The sequence below is a fragment of the Bombus affinis genome, chromosome 3, assembly GCF_024516045.1.
Source record: "Bombus affinis isolate iyBomAffi1 chromosome 3, iyBomAffi1.2, whole genome shotgun sequence".
NCBI lineage: Eukaryota > Metazoa > Arthropoda > Insecta > Hymenoptera > Apidae > Bombus > Bombus affinis.
In genome coordinates this window covers 9,395,424-9,418,028 of record NC_066346.1, presented here as the reverse complement: position 1 = coordinate 9,418,028, position 22,605 = coordinate 9,395,424, and the positions used below count along the sequence as shown (strand labels likewise).

Below are 22,605 nucleotides of genomic sequence, written 5' to 3'. Positions count from 1 at the left end.
AACAGGTCAAATTAATTGAGTACTTACTGTCACAGGGATGTACTCTATTTCGACCAGCTTGTAGGACAAATTATAAATAATAGCATTAGGAAATGCCATAACAAAACAGTTATAAGTGAAGCACTTGAGTGCCATTGTTTGCAAATGATAAACATTTCACTGGTGAACATAATGCATTAAGTATCAATGAATGAACTGATTCTATTCTATTATTTATTTAACTGGCGATACTATTTTATGTATATATTTAAGTATTCTAAATGTATGCGCGTTTACGAATTTTGACTAATGTTGATCTCAAACTTCAATATTAAAATATTGTAAGTTCTGAGAATTAAGCGTGATAACATTAATTGTGAATTTGTGATTTATAGTTACGTTTTCATAAGCGTGTTTTATTGAAACAGCTATTTTGTAATTAAGAAGCAAACCCTCTATATATGTGCAATAACTAGCAAGCAGATAGTAATTAAATTATAAATAGCTTACCTGATAATTTTCTGGTAGTGGATCATGTTGGACAGTAAGCACTATTTGATCGCCTGGTCGCAAAAGTTCCATCACAGCCTCTTGATGAGTAGCTTTTGTTACATCAGTACCATTTACCTTTAGTATCCTATCACCCATTCTCAATTTACCAGATTTTGCAGCTATACCACCAGGCACAACCTAATATTAACACAACAAATGTATATTATACAAATTCTGGATATTAACAAAGATATCAGAAAACTTACGTGAGATATAAAAATTCCAGGCTCTTTTGCACCAAATGGAGTACACGAATGATCTGTACCGCCAATAATACTGAATCCTAGGGATCCTTCTTTTACAAGAATTACGTCCTAAAAATTAATATTTAATCATTAAAACATCGAATATATAGAATCTTTATTTCGTTTAAATTACACGTGTTAATTATTTTAAAAATATAATGCCCTGGATATTAAAGAATGAAAGATGGAATTTCATAATAGTGGAGGATGCATATAATGTGGTATTTGATGAAAGAATATATATTTAGCTTATACTACTTACCTATTTCCATGCCAGAGAATAAGCACCCGAGGTATAAAATAATATAACATTTCATACAACCAATTCCTACCAAATACTTTAATGTATGGTTTGATAATGCACACACAGAGAAATTATATTTACTGAATCAAACCAATAACGATCAATTTCAAATACATAGACATGCAATGAAATATAACTTGTCATAGAAATAAAACGTACATATGCATAAATAACGTCCATAACAATGTTTAAATTGCCCTTTTTTAAATAACGAATGATGTTATAATTTATTTCTTAATTAAACATGCATGAGAGGAAGAAAACCACTTGACCACCATTTTTCAAATTGTAATTATTCCGAAGTTAATTAATTGATTGCATTGGAATATGTTTACATTTAGTAGGACTGCGATTATCATCCTAGCATGGAAATAAGTTAATACATTACAAATACTAAATACTTAATTTTTACCTAAAATATTTAAAAAGTGCAAACTATTCCGGTACCGAAGAAAAAATAATTATAATTGTAATATTTAAAAATTATAAAATAAATCTTCTAAACTTCCTTTTCGTCATGGTTTTTGTTAATTGAAAAGATAAACAATATATTTTCAGCAATTTTATAACTTTTCTCGAAATGTATGTGCAACATAATCCATGCATCTAGCTACCAAGCACATACCTCAATAATTACTGGTGGTACCAATTGATTTTCAGTCACCCTAGTTACGACGGTCTCGGTGAGAGTGCTCTTTGTGATGGTCTCAGTAACTTTACCAAGTGTGGTAGGAGCCGGAGGAAAATTGACGTCTCCAGGTAGATTATCAGGCTGCTTTATTGTCACTGTCACGATAGGGCCTTGATGGGAATCTGGTGATGGTGAGGAAGTAGGAGGACGAAGGAAATGAGCAGGTATCATGGCCTGAAATTCTTCGTTGGTGATAGGCTTCGGTACCTGTATGTCTTCCTGGGGTGAGGTTGACCTAGGTTCTGTAGAAGATGTGGGCGTTGAGCTTGTAGTTGTTGTGGGTGTAATTGTAGGTTGCGAAATGCTATGCCTGGGGGCAGGTTGTGGATGTGGTTGGCTATTTGTCGGACTTGGTGATATCGAAGAAACGTTCTTAATATTTCCTGATTCTGTAACACCATTCATTTTCGGTAGCTCAGTAGTTTCAATTTTCATAGGCGGAGGCGTTTTCGAAGTAGGACTTGGCGATAGAGTCCTATCAGCATCGATAGAACGTCGATATCCGGTGTAACCCGGTCTATTTGCTATATAACTATTGGCGTTATATAATCCTGTATATGGTCTAGGTGCACCGATCACTCGTGGTGATTTTTCTGAAGGTGTTACAACTGTGGCTACATTTGCTTGCGAAAGTGGAATTTCACGTTCGACCACTAATCGAACGAATCTTTCCAAACCTGTTAATAAAGCAACTGCTTGCTCATGTTTGGCTCCTCTCATTTCAACTCCATTAATCTATAAAATAATTCCATTATGTGAAAGATAAACAATTATAATTGTATTAAATAATATTTTGTGTAATAATATTACACTTACAGATATTACTTTGTCTCCAACTAATAATTTACCATCTTTTTGTGCCACACCACCATCGGTTATTCTTGAAATATATATCGCCTAAACATTATATATTTGAAAAAAGTTGCTAAGCATAATTAACGAAAGAAATAAACATAAAATATTTTCATAAATTAAAACTCTTACATCGCTATTGTCTTTGAATGGTGGAGAACCCTCCCCACCGGCAATACTAAATCCAAGTCCATTTTGGTCCCGTATTAATGTCGTGTGAACAAGAACAGATACCATTGGTTCATTGCCCGCCTTTGTTGATGATATAGGTTCAGGGATTTTCTTAGACTTATTAAAATAGAAATTTGTTGATCTTTAAATTTTGCACTTTAGTTCAAATTGTATATGTTGCATCTATTAAATCTAAAAAATATATACCTTAATAGCATCATGAGGTAAAGCATCACCATTTTCTAAATTATGCGGTAAACCTGTAGATGAAACATGAGACGTCGCACTTGGAGCTCTACTGGTACTTAAACTAGAGCACGCTGAGTCTTTTCTCGACGATACCTGTTAAATATAATGTTAATAACAGCATAAATGATTTGCGTTTCATAAAATAGTACCTGTTCATATGGTGGCACTATCCTCGTAACTTCTCTTTGAACCACTAACACAAGGACACGTCCACAAGCTTTCAAAACTTCTACAGCATCATAATGACCTACGTTTACTACTGAAACACCATTTACAGACAATACTTTATCTTCCACTTTTAAACCTGCTAAGTCTGCAGGTCCACCTATAAAGGAAAATATAATGATCAGATCATGAAACTTCATAATTGACATATTCTACAACTGAAAACAAATAGGTTTTTTATCTCAATTTTTACCTTCCGTGACTCTGGAAATAAAAATGCCTTCATCGTCACCCTTAAAAGGGGTTGAACCAATTCCACCAGCTATTGATAAACCAAGACCACCTGTTGTTCTTTCGATATGAATTTCGTATTGTTCCTCTCGTACTTCTATCGTCGGCTCAGCATCAGAAATCGCACCTACACAATAAATTTGATTGGCGTTACTACTTAATTATGTAATTGGATCACGTTTTACTAACTTTTACCCTTTCTTTTTTTTCTTACAAAACATCTATATTTTTTTGGCATTTTTAACTATATTTTTTATTCACAATATAGAATGTTGATGAAATTTTTAATTGAATATTTTCACTTCGCAATTTTTTCTACGCGTGTACGCTTGCTACATCGAGTTTGATAAATAACTAGAGTTTGATAACGGATAAGTGATAAGATAGCAGAAGTAGAAAGGAATATCTTATCATGGACTATTTAATGCCAGTGATTACGAAGCAATGATGCTAGGAAGTTTAGGAAGATTCGTTATTTAATTCAGTTTACGCGGAAAAGATATATGTTACCTTTTGAAGTATTTTATCTTATACGTGGTATATGAATTATAATTTAATTTAAATTTGATAAATTTAAAGGTGATATAAAGAAATGCAACAGGTAAAAGGTGATATACTAATCGTAATTGTTTTACCTTGACTTTGAGCGTCAAAATTTTCTGTGGGTTCTGCAGGTGCTGACGTGGATGTGGAGATTTCGTCATTTTTCTTCGTAAGTGCCTACCACATATTAAAAACTGTATAAAATTCATCGTAATTATTTAAGTAGCTTTAAACATGTTTTTTTTTTTAGGTAGATAATAATTACCTGTGCAATAATGGAAGCTACCTTTTCTTTATCTATTGCTGTGTGGATTCGTTTATTTTTCAAGTGATGTGGAGTATCTCTACGATGGAGTCTATTTGGTCTATTTGAATCACCACTACCATCATAATCAGTACCTTCTACGATAGAAAATTCGACATGTCTTTGTGTTTCTTCATTTTCAGATTCTTCCTCATCTTTGTCATTTATATCCTTTGATTCAGATATTGAACCTTCAGTCCTCACATCCTAAAAAAATAATTTTTATAATTTACAAATCAGTAACAAATAAGTAAATAAATAAACTAGCATTAACATAAATACTTACAGCATTAGATTCTGTAATATATTGATTAGAAACTATTTCTGGTTCATTGCTGGACTGAAAATCTGCATTATCAGCCACTATACCAGGTATGGTTTCTTTTTGTGCATTTTCTATAGATTCAGGTTGTAACGATTCTTGCTCTATAGTCTCGGTAGTCAAATCATTGGACTTTGTTGAAATATCAGTCTCAGTTTTATCCAAACCAAATGTTTGAGAAACATCCTGAAAGATATTATTAACAACTCTTACAAAAAGATTGTATGATATCTTGAAAAATGAAATTAATAATTACCTGCTCATCTGTAGATGCTGATCGGCTGTCATTTTTTCCTTTACTAAATAATTTATGAGCTTTTGCTTTTAATTCTTTTGGATGAGGGGTATTTTGTCGTACGAATGGTGTCTGAAATAAGCGCAAACGTTGTATTTACGTAATTAAAAAAAAAAAGGTGAATGGTTAGAAAAAAATAGGCTTTTGTTTCATTTTTTGTTATAATTTTAATACAATGAGTCGTAAGAATAATAACGTTTCCAACACATTAAATATCTCGAAAATACTCTGAACTTAGATATAGCAAACCTAAAAAGTCTAGAAGATTTCCTCATATGTAATGTGCTCACCTCCTTATCAGTTTCCGGAGGTTCATCCGTAAATTTCACGGAATGCGTTCGCGACGCTTCTTTTTCTTGCCAGCCTTCATCATCGCTACTACCAAGTTCACGTATTTCGCCATCTTGAACAACATTTCTCATACCACCAAGCATACCAATTCTTCCTGAATCTAAATCACAAATCATGTAACATATAATCCATAAAGTATAACTAAATGTACCAAAATATACTTTCATGAAATAGATCTACTAACCATCTGGATGGATTTCCAATTGTGGCAAAAGAAAACAAATTAATACTTCTTGCCCTGTTTCCTCATCAACGTCTGTCTGAAAAGTAAGCATTGGTTGTGCTTGATTCTTACTTAACCATACTGCCTTTAAGTTCAAATTGATCAAGGAATATGGCAAGTACTGTAATCTGAAAAACGAATATCATTACTAAATATCGTTAACAAAATATGAAGAAATTTCGATATTTAAGATTATATTATATACCTATTGCCTGAGACATCCAACACATGAAGAGCTGTACATTGTCCAACTTCGATAGGAAGATACTGCAGTTTGTTATCTCTTAAAGATAGTACACCCAATTGTTTTAAATTTCCTATAGAAAAACAATAACATTCGATAAAAAATTATTTTTAATGTCATAAAGTAATATAAATAAATATTAACGTAAATTGAAGTTCTAAACGACACTTTTCTTACCGATTTCCGTAGGAAGCGACTGCAAACTGTTTCTATCTACATTTAAATTGTTTAGATTATGAAGTTTTCCTATAGTTACAGGCAGTTCGAGGAGAAAATTTTCCGTAAGAATTAATTCTTGTAAGTTCTCACACCTACGAGTAAACATCACTTTTTGTTATCAAGTTCTACGGTATCAAGATCCTTATAGGAGAAAAAATTAATCTCACCTGCCTATATTTGAATTTAGAGTAGAAAGCCTATTTTGATCGACTTTGAGTATAGTAAGTTTCTGTAATTCTCCAAGACCATCTGGCAATTTTTCAATAACATTTTGCGATAAATGCAAATCTGTTAAAGATTCTAACCCTCCTATTTCTTCCGGAAGATCTTCCAGACGGTTTTCAGATACATCCAGGCATGCTAACGTTTTCAATTCTCCGATTTCCGGTGGTAAATGTTGCAATTGATTATGATCTAACCATAATTCTTGTAATGCTGGTAATTTTCCTATATGTGCTGGCTAAAATAAAAGTCCCAAATTTATAATAGATATTATGTTAATAGACAACAAATATTCTATTTTGTCCATAATTTTCTTTACAATGATTAATTCAATATCTATCTTACTAAAACTTCAATGTCATTGTCACCAAGATCCAGCCGCTCCAATTTATAAAGTTGGGAAAGCGATTCCGGCAAGGATTTGAGCAAATTTTCCCTCAACTCCAATGACTGCAACGCCTCCAAGCTGAGAACAATCGGTGCACAAACTTGTTAGTACTAGGCATGATGTAATTCAATTAAATCATTCTAAGTTTGAATGCAATTAAAGCGAGTTCTTGTTGCTATTACCTTCCGAAATCAGGCGGTAGATTCGTAAGGGACATATCATTGAGTCCCAAAACAGTTAAGTTTCTTAATTGCACGAACCCTGCTGGAAGTCTGCAATGACAAATTTGATCCTTCTTGAATTTTGAAAATAAATGTTTTCAACAACTTTTAAAATGGAATATAAATAGTTGTGTTTCACACGAAAAGAGATAAATGTTAGACAAATGTATTAACCTTGGAATTGGATTACTGCTGAAATCCGCCACCTGAAGTGCCCGTAAATTCTTGATGTTCTCAGGAATGTCTGGTATATCTAGAATAAGAAAGAACACTAAGTAATACTTATGTTTTACATCCGATTTGAAAAAAATTATTAAAAATCTGTATATCTAGAACACATTATTATAAAAATTCCTTTTTTTTCTTTGTTGCATGAATAGAAAATACCAAGATGGCCTAAATATAAATTACATAAAAAGAAAACATCAAGGAAAGTAGATGTTTATTGAATTCATAACTTTTCTCCTATTTAAAAAAATTTCCATGGCCACATGTAATTCGAAGAATTTTCTTTACGAAGAAAACAGTTTCGATTCACTCGAGCTTTATTTTTTCGACTCGTTATACATGTTGTATTGCAAAGCATATACGTACAAATGTAAAGCTTTGTTGATAATTTCATGTTTCTTTAATATTCAACCCTTCGTTGGAATTATTCAATGAAAAAAAAGTTTAAAAGAAATCTCAACATATGCTGCAACATATTACATAATTGCATCGTTTAATGATACCGGCTAATTAATTAGCAGAAAACCGATTATCAATCAATAACAAATTCCTCCATTAAAAAATAAACGCGACTCATTGTACTAAACACTGCTATTGCATAAGAATGCAGGATGCTGCATCGTGGATGAAATAATACCGTACACGCATTCCTCCTGTTGTTTTCCCTGCAAGGTCGAAGAATTTCACGAATTAAAGTGAATGGCAAATCGAACGATTTTAAACGTAGAAACTCCTCGTTATAACGTACGGAGTTTGGCTTGAATACAAAATAATATTTTAAAATTTTAACGTGTATTATCTGTGTCTTAATAATATAATGTATATACGAAATAAAATATAAAGAATAAATCTCAAGCTTCTCATATACATACGATTCGATTAACCAGAATATGTATATTTTATAGCGAAATATAGTAAGGTTTTCATAAAAAAAACATAAGTTTCTTGAAAAATTTATTGTGCAATTAATTATTCATTATTTCATTATAACTGTTAACACACGTCATAATAATATCAAATTATGACGAAAACACGTGCGTTTTTAAACGTATTATGAATCATACCGCGATTATGCATTCTCGAGTCAAGAGATGAAACACGGAGGAAAAGGAGGAGAGGAATGGAGAACCGTGTATCGCATAGCAAACGAGCCGATAGGCTTTACGAGCAAATCGAACCTTGGAAAACCGCTAGTTACTTTTAACACAGTGGTTCGCAACTACAGAATGTTATCATAGCTGTTTTAGACATATTATCGATAAGTATGTAATTCCTAAACTGTTTTTTTATTCCTAGTTTAACTACTATTTCTATGTTATATTTCCTCGACTTTGTGAGCTCTAAAATCAAGTGTTAAATATAAAAGAAAGGAAAACCTTTTGAGTTAATAACGTCAAAGGCGTAATAACGCGCGTGTTTGCGCGTAGAAATGATCATCTACATTTTCATTTTTTCCATACCGTGAAGATTCAAGTTACTTTGAACATGGTTCGATATATGAAACTCAAAGTTTTTGACAAACGTTGAATATTGGTCTTCAAAAAATTGATAAATGTTGGAGTCATAGTAGATTTCAAAGTTTAAGGAAGTTTAGTAGATATTAAACATCTTATATGCTATACATAATCTTAATACTACGTACATATGTATTTAAGTATATATTTTATGTACTATAAGATATGTACTATATTGAGTACCCACTGAACTTTTAGAACCTTGAATCCTATCAAGACTTCCAATACTTCCAAGACTTATCAAACTTTTAATCTTTTTATAGCTAATGAGAATTGTTTTCCACAAATGTACATACCGTAGAAAACAAAAAATTGAATTTTATTGAATATTAATTTCATAAAATCTGTCTAATGTGGAACCACAGCACCCACCTATCTCTATTTGCAAAAGGACTTACTAAAGCTCTATGTCTGTGGTTAAAGATTCAAGACCTATCAAGATTCAAAATTGATCGAGATTTTCCAAGGTTTTAACTTTTTAACCATCGAGTTATATTCAAAGAGATGCGAATTTTTCTGCATAGACATATATTCTAACCGATTCAAAATATTTCAGGCTGCATCATTACATACACGTACACACACTGCCTGTCACGAATGCACGCATGGTGTGCGCGCGGGTTGAACGTAACGACAACGACGTGGAACAATTACAAACTAACCGTGATTCCGCCAGACGGAAGAGACAGACCCCTTCGTTCATCGGATCTCTTTGTTCCCAAAAGGATGTTAATGATCGGTGAACAAAGGTATATGTCTGAGGACTTTTATAGCGAGGAATGGATGCACAAAAGAGACAGCCTCGTAATATGGTTGGCTAGAGTTTGAACGATATCGAATATGTGGCGACCCGTTATCGATCGATAACTTTCTGTCTGGCTACACACCGTACGGCCAAGGAAACGATACGCCATCTCATGGGTTTTGTGGTTAAAATATCTCTGATCGAGCGATACGATTACCGTTCTATATATGTATCACTATTAACGCACGTGTGTACGCCCGTGCGTGAATATTTTTAATGCGTCGTATACCGCTCCGCGAGCGATTTCGAACATTTCCGCGGCGAACGATGACGACGACAATCATGCGCAATATCGCCCGTCCAACGATGGCAATTTTTTAAGAGCGTTTACATGCACGTAATATACGATGATTGATTCAAAGTACGTATATCGAGGTCAGATTATAAAAGATGCTGTCGATGAGAAAATATGTTACGCTGATTACGTTATAGTGGATGCGTTTTCTGGCCAACCAACATTCTGACAAATACGTCAGAAAAATCGAACAGCTATCGTCGTTCTTCAGATGTTTCATTCGACAAAACGAAAGTTCGCAACGTGCATTCATTTTGAGCATAAACTGTGTACCCACTGAGGCAACAGTCAGAAAACTGCTGTTAGTGTTTCGAGAAAATGCTGCATGTTTCTTCGTATTTCTGTTGCCAGTAACAAAAGTCGCTGCTTGCTACCTATTTCCGGTTGAAACGATAGGGTCAGAGAAAAATTAGAAACAGGTAGCAACAAATTGCGACTGAAACAAATGTTTCTTATACTTGTTGGCTAGAAGCAAATGCATTGAAATCGAAACAAAACCCAAATATTCCTTTAATTACGTTGTTCTAACGTGGATGAAATCTTTCTGCAGGTTGATATTTGTTTAATACTATTTAAAACATGCAGCAACGGGCAACAAAAAGTTCCTCGTTGCTACCTCAGCGATGATTCAGCTTTTTGCTGTCACGGTTTTTTCATCGAATAAAACGCGGCGCGGATTTAATGGGATCCCAGAACTACTGATACGTAATGCGTGCTCGATAATTGCCGCAGCGCTCTTTTTAAACGACCAAGTAAAATAGTACAACGCGATTAACCGATACCGATACCGACAATGGCGCTTCCTCTTGTCGAAAGAATGAAAATGTTTGCGGAAAAATTACTCACGTTTATTACAAAATCGTTTCCTACCGCACCCTATGGCGATAATTCACTGCCACGACCGTAGTTACATCCTTTTCTTTTTCCACCGGACCGTTCGATTTTTCAGTACTTGCGGAATCGCGCTCGATTACCACGCCTATGGGCGACTGCGGTAACTTGTAATTAAGCAACCAGTAAATAACACAAAATAGCTTTTCTCTCCTCTGAACGTGTCGGTCACTGTAAACATTATAAATAGCGCGAAACATCCACCCTCGGCCTTTGCAATTTACCTTGGAAGAAGAGGAGGCCGCGGAGGCCGTGTAAAATATACCAGGGTGGGGAAGACTAGTCGTTACATGTGAACACGCACTAAGTTTGAATAAATAGAATTTATTGTGGTGAACATGAGGACACAAATCTGTCTTCTTACTGAGTCTATAATACTATATATTTTCTCTTCATTATACGTATATAGTAATTTCTAACTTAAAAGATATAATAATAATAAAAAAAAGGGTAGAAAGAATAAAAAAAAGAGAAAGATGCAAAAATAAATCTATACTGAAAGTTAATTATAGTCTATGAAACACAAATTTCTTTCCATCCATCGCATAAACAAATTTCATTCTATAATTCTTTCATCTATTTTTAGTTCTATCTTCCGGCTTGCATCGCTTCATTATCAGAAGCTAACCCCGTGTATAGTCAGGACTATATCCGACACAATGCTGTTTACGCTCATCAAGAGACTACTCGTTCGGTCTCGCCGGGAAGGAAAAAAATGCAATCGGGTAAACAGCCTTTAAAGCCGAAGCTTTCGTGACGTGTAATTTTATGCCGTATAAATCGCAAGAGATACTCACTTCTGTGGTTTTCTGGCGCGGATACGCAACAGGGAACAGGGGTAATACCGCGGTAAGGGTAAGAGATTACACAGTGCACGTAGCCTTTTTCCCCCTTACGTAATATCCACGGCACACGTGAAGGAATTGATGGAGCGATCGTAACGAGGAAAAAGATCTCGTCGACTCGTTCAATCAGTGATCCTTCGCGGGTTCATCGAGATTCAACATTTATTAATATTAAATCTCGCGCAATGTTTACCTCGTTTCTTTTTTTAATCCTTTTTTTCCCATCTCAGATAAGTTTCCATGCTACACGTTTATCGAATAATAATCGCAAGTGATTGGAAACCATTATAAATCGTCTCGAATGGGAAAAAAGAGAAAGCGGGAAGAAAGAGAGGAATAAAAGGATGAGGCAAGGGTAACGAGGGTGACATGTCGCTTTGCGTTGAGCCTGTGTGCGCGATCTACGTTCTTATGTAATAACGTGCAACACGTGAACGCGCGATGAACTCGTTGGAAAGTTCGCGAGCTACAATTTCTCCTACGCCAGAAGTGATTCGTCCCACATTTCTTTTTTCTTTTTCGAAGGTGAAAGACATCTTCTTAGCAGAAAAGTGATGGAGGATGTTATCGTTTAATAAGCCCGAGAATCTAAATGAGGTCGTCCATAAGAAACGTAGAGGTACATTTACTGTTAGCTCGTAGAAAACGGTACTTCCCAAAAAGATAGGAAGGAAATACAGTTTTATCGTGACTACATTCCAGTCACGGCCGATTGATCGTAACTCTACTACGTGCATTTCATAATACGATTTTATTTCGCGGTAACATCTGTAAATCTAGAGATCAAATGACAAACGAACTATTTCCATCAGAAGAGGATAAGGAAGTGTTTGGAAGCCTGCAAAGTTGAAGGTAATATCGAGCTATCGCAATTACCGATCATTCGTCGCAGGGAACATCAATTTTCCCCTGTCTGTATGTATTTCTATTCTGACCGTTTAGATTTCGTTCCAGCGTAAAAATAATCATCGTCCCGTTGGAAGAAAAATCATACACGACAAGATGGAGAAAAAAAAAGAGGAAAAGAATTCGCTGACTGGCTGCATTCCAATCAGTCGTATCTTCTCCGTGCGTTGCACCTACACGCGAGTGCAACGCCTTTCATTAATGGGGTGAGTTTTCTGAACCTGTTGCTATAAACTTATATTTCTTGCACGCAACGAGTTTTCACTGTCAACCAGTCTTGACTATTCCAGATCCTGTATCTGAATCTGGAAACCGTACTCTAGTATACGTGTAACGCGTTCTACCTACGGAGATCAATGCGAGAAAAATACGTTTCACACCGCGTTTTCCTCGTGATTTATTTACGAATATTTCTCTTATCCTGTAACGAAATTTTGCTATTTGTCATTTTTATTGTCTTGAATAATCGTTCAGGGGACTTCTTAATATTCTTTCGATAACTTTTTTGGGAGATTTTTGATAATATTTTAAAGCGTCTTGTATAATTTTTAAATAGCGTTCTCTAACATTATTTGAAATATTTTTTAAAGAAATTTTTGTGTATTTTTCATATTTTAGATTCTTTATTAACAGTGCCTAATTTAAAGACTGGCTTCTGCGGCTTGATATTTAATTTTCCGGCAAGGAAAAGCGCAGTGGAAATCAAAGAAATTCCGCGATTAAAATCGAGTTCAGAGAAACAATTCGCGAACAATAAAAGCGATGCAACGTAACACTCAACTTTCTCGTTACAAAGCGAACAATGCATTACAGGAAGAGTCCGTAACTAATTCGAATTTCGCAGCGGCGGTTGTTTCTAAGAAAATAAGTAAAAATGCATTTAAATCAGAGCCAACGACGTAGAAAAACGCACGATGTAATTTTGCAACGGAATCAAAGCGACTCCGCACGCAACTTTGATCATCAATAATTAAGAACAATCGCCGCCGCTCGTTACAGATAAATCGTCGACGGTATTTTACACGAACTTCATTGTTTATCATTAAATACATTTGCTACCGTGATGCTACGTATTTGTACGAATAACAAATTTAAAGTTATGAAATCTAAGCAGAGGAAGAAATATGTAGTAGAAGAAATATCAAACAAATTCTTGGAAGTTTTTTCACAATTACGATATCAAGAAATTAAATAATGTAATAATGTAAATAGGTTTAAAAAAAGATTGTAAATGAAATACATCAACGTTAGAAAATGGAAATAAAAATAATTCTACGTTCCCTTCACAGAACGTATGTAATGCGTAGTCATTTTTTATTAAATACCTGTTATCATAATCTATATTTATTGCAAAAGCAGTTACTTCATAATTATGAATATGTATGTTTGTAGTGTACATATATTAGCCTTACTCGCATGGTCTTACACGCAACTAGATCTTAAGCAAACAGATTTTAAATTAACATGCAAATAAGTATGTGTAATGAGAGAATTAATAGATTTACAAGATAAGAGAAAACAGACGAAAGGGCAGGAAAATTGATCGTTAGGAGGATGCCAGTAGAAATTGGACCATTCGACAACCTGTACGCATGGAAATGCGCCTGTTCACACGCACATGCGTGGGTGGCTTAATCAAGGGGCAAGTTTCCTGAACCCGAACCTGTTGCGGTCGCGGTTTATCTCTTCTATGATCACGCAACGAGTTTTCACAAGATCGTGACACGACTTGTGTGCGTTACGCTTTTTTTTTTTTTTTTACATACAGGTTTCCTTTATGAGAGCCATAGAAAAGAGAATTCGCCGATTAAGAACGAAAAAGAAGAAAAATGTTGCTTTTCTAACGTCGTGGCTCGTAACGATGCTCGCTCACTGAATTTTGCACGAGCCGGAAAACGAAGATAAATAATAAATGCGAATGCTGCATTGAGGCGAAGTATAAACGGAATTTCCCCGGGGTTGGAGAACGGTTTTCATTAAAATGAAACGCGTGCAATGAAAGTTGTTAATCAAAGAAAAGATGTTCGTTTAGTTTTATTTTAACGTTGGTTTTGGCATAAAATCCTTTGCACAGTAGCAGTTCTTTTCTGAAACCTGATGCTTTGGTGTATTCTATGGCAACATGTTAGAATAAACTTCGTGGAAGTTATACATTGTTACATAGATGTTTGTTAAAAGCTGATTATACGTATTGCTTTTCTACGTATATTTCACTGAATTTTATTATTTTGACCATATGTATATTTAATAAGAAATTAACAACTCAACATTCACAATATTTAATAATTTATATTTGTCAGTTTCTTTCCTTTCTTCCTTTTTCCTTTTTCGTACATAAAGGTTTCCATTTCTCTGGCAACGATATCTCACACACCGAGTTTCAGCTTCGGTTCAATCATACACATAGAATGTTAATGTGTATGTACTATGTTTATTATATGTTACTATATTAAAGAAAGAGTAGTATTATAAAAAAAGAATTTAAGATTTTGTGAATTAGATAAAAGGATCCAATTAACATTTTATCTTTCCTAATTGCGAGTGTTTCGTGCGAAAAATAACAGAGGTAATAGCAGCTTTTTAAAAACACAAATTAAAATAAAAATTAGGTATTCGAGAGAAAGAGAGTACGCTGGTTTCTCTCACAAAATGTTACCATGCTTACGTTGATTTATCGTTACATGCGCGTAACCGAATCGCATCGTCGATTTTCTGAATCGAAAATTCTGAATTCGAATTACAAGCGGCGTAACATTAACCGGAACGCATCTAATCTCGCGTAATTTAATTGTTACTTTCCCTTGTTTTTTTCGTGACGGTCAATGAACCGTCTCACCCGAGCGTATCGCATTAATTGAAGCAAGTGAAAACTTCGTGTGAGGCTTACACGAGACTCGTCTCGCTTTAACATCGAATAAATGTGCGATAATATCAACATAAATACAGTGATGCAATCATTAATCAATGACACCGCTTTCACAAAATAAATGTGTAATTTTCATTCGAACGATTTTACGTTCCTGAACTTATCAAACTTCCTTGACCTTCCTGTCCAGATTTTGTTAAATTTTGTTAAATCACTTATGATCGTAGGATATGCAAAATCTTCATTCCAACGTTCTATTTTAAGATAAATCCGAAGGCGAATGGCGTAGTTTGTGAACAACGATTTCATTTTATTCGACGCGCACAACGTAAGGTTTGGCAAAACTCCGAATTTAAATAAAATTGTTTGTTACTAGAAACTCACAGGGGAGAACTGGCCACAATTCATGCTTCAAACGATTCAATTCTGACCCAATAGTTGTAGGAGATAAATACCCGAATTATGCAAGCTGATGTTATCGTAATAAGCTTTCCAAGATTGCTCGTAGTTGTATGAGCATATTATGAGATTATTTCCCCGTTCACGAGCTTCAGATAATCAGGAGAATATAATAGATTAAGACACTTTAAAATTGTAATTCTATAAAAATCTACGTTATTTCTTGAAACGTGAAATATGTACATGAAATTCATTGAGGAAAATTTAAATAGATATTGAAGATAAAATTTGATTCTTCCAGTTCAGTATCTTTAGAATTGAAGGCACCTTTTGTTAGAAAAAGAATATACGCGGGAATAATAAAGTATTGTGTACACTTAATTGTAAAGTAATACGCATAAATAGAAATAATACAAATAATTCTATATTACAAAAAACGTATACGTACATTCTTTAGCAAATGATTCATACCAACAAAATTGTAAAGAAATTCTTTTTGTTGACTAAAAAAATAACAACGAAAGTGACCAAACTCACAATGTTACATACTGTAAACCAAGCGAACGACGCACGTTTTATTTACATATTCAACATGGATAATGGATTGAATCTCGTTGCATATGTATGCTACTATTCCAGCAACTACGAGGGTTGTTCCTGGTCGATGATTAATTTTCAAACATACACACAACCTCTTAAAACTCAACATAACGCTTTCAATGCAACCAGGCCCTTTTTACGTACTGCGAATTTTTATTTTTTCTTCGTTCATTTAAGCAATTTTCCTTCGTGAAACACGTCGCGAAAATTGCTCGTATACATGGACGTTTTAATTAAACTGCACGGTTTCACGAACACCTAAATTTAGAGCGGTATACTGGGAACAGCCTCGACGCGGGACGCGTCTCCAGTTGTCAGTTTCCACTCGATTGTTCCTCAAACTCGTCCTCGCGGGCAACTTGTTAGCCATTAATGAGGTCAACCACGAAGTGTGCGCCAAGTGTGAGCGAGAAAGTTGCCCGCACAATTTATAACAAGTTTCGCAAATGTTCTAGAACCGATGCGGAAAGTTCGCTTGTTCCCCTAATCGTTCCGGTCGTCTCGTAACATGATAAAGTTAATTAGTTTATCGAATTATGTAATCTCTTCGTTTAAGTACGTAAGCTGATAGTTTTTCATTAAGAAGCAAAAAAAAAAAAAATAAATAAATGTTGTATGTAGGTACTATAGCATACATGTATACCATATTATTGTATGTATCTACTACTCATCACAGGATTGCCGTTTATGTGCATGAAGACGCTATAAATAATACCAATTACGTTAACTACCCTTTCTCGTCTCGTGTACCTACAGCTCGAATGACTAAAATTATATTTATTCGGGATATCATACACATCCTGGCATTATTTATATTTATCTCTTAATTAAGTCCGTCTAATATCGCACACCCCGTGGACCACGAGGAACGTCAATTTCAACTACCTGTACAGGTTGTACAATCTCAATTTCACGGTCTCGTTAGGTGTCCACGGACGTGTAAGGTGCGATCATCCACTATTTTCTCGTTTATTTTCACCTTTCCACGTCCGTACATACATACATGGCCGTTTCGATGGATCCTTAGAGCTGAACAAAGCGGTTCGATCGAAGGTACGAACACTCTAGGGTGCCTCGAAAAGTGGGGCACTTTTGTCGTCTCTCCTCCTCTCTTTGTCTTTCATTCTGCCTCTCAAAAGCGACGCAGAAATATCAATCACTAGCCCAGATATTGCGAATCGTTTTATTCATTGCACAGAAATCTTGTCCGCGCATATGCACGCGCGTGCAAATATCGTTGACCATTCTTTCCTTCCCTTCTATACTCGTATCACGCTCGAAACAAAACACGCGAACCGCGACTAGATCTCGTCTGAATTTTGCCAGGGGAGAAAAGAGGGAATATACACTCTTCTATTGGAAAAGCTTTCACGTAACTGCACAAGGATTTTCGAAAGCTCGTGGAATCGCTGAGCGTTCTCTTCGTTTTCATTTGTAACTCGATCGATGGATTGGTTTTTTCAAGAAATACACGCATGTAATCTTTTGCTAATTCGTTAACATTCAATGGGAGAATATCGTACATTATACGTACAGTATAGCATAGGTGTGCGTAGAGAAAATTTCATACTAGAATGATTTTCTACTTAATATATAATATTTAATATAATTCTGTTTAATATATAATAAATTTAATAACATACTAATAATTAACATCAGAAATATTTATATTCAAAACTATAAAACATTGGATGAGATAATAAACTTTAGGATATCAGTTAGAACAGAGCGACACGAGTAATGAAAAGTTTCGGCCAGTATCGATCCAGTCTGAAAACTGTTGTCGTTCTCGACGTTTCGCAAGAGACACTTGCGATGATCGGTGAACACAGTGGAAGAAGCAAGGTTGCAAGTTTAGAAAACGTGCTCGAAAAAAGAGACTTGCAACGCTTTTATACACCACGCGAGGTTGAAGACAGAATGAAGCGGTGTGTCGTCGCCAAGAGTCCCGGCACGTTTTGTATAACTGAAAACGTCCGGGAAGCCAGTGTGTGTACGCGTTTCGCGTAACCTGATTGTAGCGTCTTATTGAGTTTCCACTAGCAACTTGGTATGCACAGCAAATGTCTTCAAGTTGATACGTTGACCATCACGAAACAACCCTATGCAAACTCATTTTCCACACTGTACAAGCCGTTTGATACTATTTCTCCTGAAATGCAACTGTGTCTTAAAACCACATGAGGACGAAGAAGGTAGAGAATAATAGTAGCATAGTAAATGTAGTATCTGTATGCTTTGTTCTATGATTATGTATTACTGACCCATTAAATGTTTCCAACATTCTATGCGTTTAAAATTTCAAATTTCAAATTTAAATAAATAAATAAATACATGCATAAATACATGCATGCGATCTTTAAAATTTTAAATTTTCAAATTTCTGAGCTCTTAAATTTCCAAATTTTCCGATTTTTTAATTTTCAAATTTCAAATTTCAGAAGTTTCAAATTTGTGAATTTTCCAAATTTTAGATTGTCGAATTTTCAAATTTTTAAACTTTCAAACTTTTAAAATTTTAATCTTTCAGGTTTAGAAGTTTTTTAATTCATTAATGTGTAATAGTGTTTACGTATATTCAAATTGTTTATTTAAATAAATTCTAAGGAAATAACTTAAAATTGAAAAAAAAATAACTACATAATCTTCTACGCCTGAGAATTCTAAACTGTTGCATATTTCTTTCTTCAATTCCATTCGAATCTCTAATAACAGTAAGTACTAAGATCATCATTAGTCTTTTCAATAATAATTTTATAATATTCGAATAATTTTTAGCGCTAATGTATATACAATCTGGAACTTGAAGGTCCCTTCACTATACCTGTGGGAATAATCATGTAATATAGATGAATTTAATGGGAAGCTATAATGTTTTTACGTAAGAGAATTCTTTTTACGTAGAGGGCGAAGATTGCTCTTTAATCACGCAAGCGCATATATGAAATGTATACATATGCATAAATACGTTTTTTTCCGTGAGCAAACTTCACAATAACTGTTTAGAAGAATCTTTTGCGCTATAACTTTTCCCTCATGCGTAAAAAGTTATACTTCGTTTATCGTTGCATTTACGAGGAGTGGAAAGACTGGCAGGTATATAATCTTTGATAACGTAGTATATCTCGAATTTTTATGTGCAAGTACATTTATAACACACATTCTGAGATATCATTTTATTAAAATGTTCCCTTTTTATTCCTTTTTAAATACTTAATTCTATTATCATACAAAAATTTAAGCGATTCTATTCACTTTTTTATCCTGTCTGAAATTATTAATTACCCGAATTAGGAAATGATCAGCAAATACTTGGGGCATTTTGACTCAATCCTAATAGGATTACATGACGTTATGTAACTGGAAGTTTTGAGTATTCGGGTTTTAACTTCGATTAGGAGAGAGTTAATAAGTGATCGAAATCACGACTCGATTCTAATTGAGTTTAAAATGTTTGGTACGCAAAGTGGAATTCGACCTAAGAAATTCTTATAAGAGCCTTTACATTATAGAAATCTTTAATCACCAATAAAATTTTAAAGTAAAATATACAATTGTTCGTACTTGATTCAAATAAAAAATAAATTCAAATAGAAAAGATCCTCTAAGAATACTTTGCCACAGCCTTTGGGTTATTTTCGGCTCGATCGTACTTTTCTACAGGAAGATTGGGAAATTAAAAAATTTTATAAAAGAGTTAGAGAATTTGTTAAATTTGAGAAAAATATGGAAAACTCGTTATCGATTGATGCTAACTGTTTCTTAAAACATTAAATGTCCTTTTTTTGGTTGAAAACTAAAACAAGATGAAAAGATCGAGACTAGGAGACATTACATATATACAAAATTTGAGAGCCGTAACAGGATTATATAATAGAAAATTTTCTGCATACTTTCGTCGATCGAAATATACCCGGTAAGAGAAATTACTGGAACTGGAATCTGTACGCGGATCGAAGTCGATGATACCACATGTGAAATATAAACGTTCAAACATTCTTCGTGTGACTCATTTAACTGACTAGCGCTTTCCTCGTTTTTTCCTTTCCACGTGTGCGTAATCTTTTTACTGTTCTTGTCACACCGTTGATAAAGTGCCGCGCCATTATAGTATGTGCGTAGTTTCTTCAAACAGTTCAACGCAATCTTCACGTAACTGATTTATGTAATAATTATATCGTTCGTAATGTCTGTAATAATTTCTGACAGATTAAACGTTCGCAGTAGACAAAAAATAGGAATACATACTCTCATCCGTAAGTCATAGGACACTTGCAAATTTTAAACATAAAATTTAATAAAAGAGATCTGTAATAAAATCAATCATTTTCTAATTATATCGTCAAAATATATATTGGAATTTTAAAGCTGTAATATTTTTCGTGCTCAGATTTTAATACATATTTTTCACTGGTTATTTCGTTTTATTTTCAACCAGTACGCTATTATTTTGATCTAAAATATTTATTAAAAGCGGATTTTGAATTATTTCTTTTTTATTCTTCAAATAGTTTTTTAGCGGACTCTACAAACGTAAAACATTTAATTATTTCTCAAGCAACTTGAAAAGTTATTAACGATGCTCATCAAACTAAGTAAAAAGAAAATAAAACTTCCTGTTTGAAACCAATCTTTGCTTCTCTTTAACACAGAAACGAGGCTGAAGTTTCGCAAATATAATAAAAACCGAAGTGAAGTCGATCTTGTTAACCAAACTTCGCTAGTGAAGCTAACAGACCAATAAACCAAGCCAATTAGATCGAAACTACTTTGTGGTCGAGCGAATAAAAAGTATCTTTCGTTCTATTTCTACTTTCTCATGTTACATGCATTGGTTAACCATAAATTGGGCTACCGGACACACGAAATTAACTGCAATTTTATCTGAAAAATCTATAACTAAGTTTTATAAAATAGCATCTTCTTCGAACTGGTAAGCTCCATCGAACTTCGTTTCTATCGGCATTGGAAAGTGATTATCTCTTGAAATGGTATCACGAGACAAAATGATTTCGATATAGGTGCATCGTACAAAACTGATGGAATATGAAATAATGCGAGGCCACGGGAAGAACACGTCCGGACAGACGAAAATTTATGATATTGATTATCATAGGAATGCAATTTATTACACAAATTGAATTCGATGTACAACAGCGACGAGGGAAATGTCGGGATAAAACGGGGTTTATACTGCACACTGTTGTACAGGGTGTCATCGAATCGATGCAAGTGACTTTAAACGAGAAAGTAAGTAGCAAATACGAAGAGTAACTATGTATTCTCTGGAAAGTTTGTTCACTGAGTAGACGTAATAAGCTTATGACGAGCTATTTGGGTAAATGAGTTTCATATAATAAGCTTCTTCACGAAGTAAGTTTCGAATAAGCTTCAAACTAATAGATGTTATTATAAATTATATGTACGAATATCAGAAAGCTCGAGATCACATGCTGCTTTGAATGTATAATTAATTAATTATAGTTGTTGAATAAAATTGTCTCTCAGAGAACAGAGAGTAAGAAATTAGCCCAAGTAGAATAAGGAAAATTATAGGTATGTGTACAGATATAATCATTAGATTAAATAAATTAACATTGCAAAAACACTGTGAACGAAGTCTTAATTATAGAATATAATTATAGACTAATTATAGAATATAAATTATAGCACAATTATGTAATATACACCCGGTATATTCTATAAATCCGTCCTTACGAAACGCGACACACTCTTGTACACAAAAAGGAAATAATTCGATCGGCGGTTCGCGAGCCGAACATTAATCTTGCAGCGTATTGCCGCCTCTCCTACCTCTTCCTCCACTTTCATTATCTTTGATCCCTTTACCTTGAATTTTACTTGAAAAATTGCCGTCGCTTAGCACGAAGGAAAAACGATGAAAAGAGAAGCAGATCTCCATTGATCGATAACGGCACGAAAAGAGCCAGAAAACAGAAAATGGTAATTATCGAGACTTCGAAGGGTCGAATGGAAGATGGTATATGTAGAGGGTACGGCTAAAACTATTTTACATGCTAACAGTAGTTAGTTCTCTATGGGAAAATATTGAGATAAACTAAAAGCGTGGATAATTTTTTTCATTTAAAGCTTAAGTTTTGAGAAAATTAATTTTGAAAATTCGCTGTGTATATACGCACATATGTATGCACTTTCATAGTTAAATACGTTATGTTAGAGAAGTGCACAGATGTGTACACAATGAATTTTCAAACTCAAGTTTCTCGAAAACCAAACTTCAGATAAAAGAATTTTTTTCTCCACTCTTGAACTACTTCTGCATACAAAATTTTCTCTTATTTGTTTTTATAATATGGTCTTTCGACCATATCCCATAGAAAATACAGCAACGAAAACGATGCATATTGAACAAAAAATCCTAAATAGACGTGGAACTTTCAAAC

The 22,605-nt window shown here is 34.2% G+C and overlaps 1 protein-coding gene and 4 long non-coding RNA genes across 20 annotated transcripts in view; 4 read left to right on the top strand and 1 right to left on the bottom strand.

The window, feature by feature from the left end:
• Positions 1 to 22,605, bottom strand: part of LOC126914314 (protein lap4) — a 53,310-nt gene that overhangs the window by 12,310 nt on the left and 18,395 nt on the right. For 10 of the 16 annotated variants that reach the window (XR_007709627.1, XR_007709628.1, XM_050718062.1 and 7 more), the window contains exons 3-23: positions 7,006 to 7,084; positions 6,793 to 6,882; positions 6,568 to 6,688; positions 6,168 to 6,460; positions 5,959 to 6,092; positions 5,743 to 5,854; positions 5,499 to 5,665; positions 5,254 to 5,414; positions 4,925 to 5,035; positions 4,633 to 4,854; positions 4,308 to 4,553; positions 4,135 to 4,219; positions 3,462 to 3,626; positions 3,193 to 3,368; positions 3,002 to 3,136; positions 2,756 to 2,911; positions 2,588 to 2,668; positions 1,706 to 2,506; positions 738 to 845; positions 490 to 669; positions 28 to 57 (exon numbers count right to left, since the gene is read on the bottom strand). Coding sequence is in view for 14 of the 16 variants with exons in the window: in XM_050718062.1 (XP_050574019.1) it covers positions 28 to 57; positions 490 to 669; positions 738 to 845; positions 1,706 to 2,506; positions 2,588 to 2,668; positions 2,756 to 2,911; positions 3,002 to 3,136; positions 3,193 to 3,368; positions 3,462 to 3,626; positions 4,135 to 4,219; positions 4,308 to 4,553; positions 4,633 to 4,854; positions 4,925 to 5,035; positions 5,254 to 5,414; positions 5,499 to 5,665; positions 5,743 to 5,854; positions 5,959 to 6,092; positions 6,168 to 6,460; positions 6,568 to 6,688; positions 6,793 to 6,882; positions 7,006 to 7,084 (3,653 nt within the window). In the remaining 2 variants the exon portion in view is untranslated. The other 6 variants (XM_050718069.1, XM_050718070.1, XM_050718066.1 and 3 more) reach the window with 6 other exon arrangements.
• On the top strand, positions 3,948 to 4,625 carry LOC126914369 (uncharacterized). The gene is made up of 3 exons (XR_007709635.1): positions 3,948 to 4,100; positions 4,174 to 4,211; positions 4,293 to 4,625. It is a non-coding gene; the product is annotated as an uncharacterized LOC126914369 (long non-coding RNA).
• On the top strand, positions 8,180 to 9,278 carry LOC126914374 (uncharacterized). Its single transcript, XR_007709641.1, has 3 exons — positions 8,180 to 8,321; positions 8,837 to 9,040; positions 9,130 to 9,278. It is a non-coding gene; the product is annotated as an uncharacterized LOC126914374 (long non-coding RNA).
• LOC126914373 (uncharacterized) lies at positions 12,072 to 13,750 on the top strand. The gene is made up of 3 exons (XR_007709640.1): positions 12,072 to 12,261; positions 12,352 to 12,521; positions 12,934 to 13,750. It is a non-coding gene; the product is annotated as an uncharacterized LOC126914373 (long non-coding RNA).
• Positions 20,302 to 21,789, top strand: LOC126914371 (uncharacterized). The gene is made up of 3 exons (XR_007709637.1): positions 20,302 to 20,436; positions 20,833 to 21,113; positions 21,202 to 21,789. It is a non-coding gene; the product is annotated as an uncharacterized LOC126914371 (long non-coding RNA).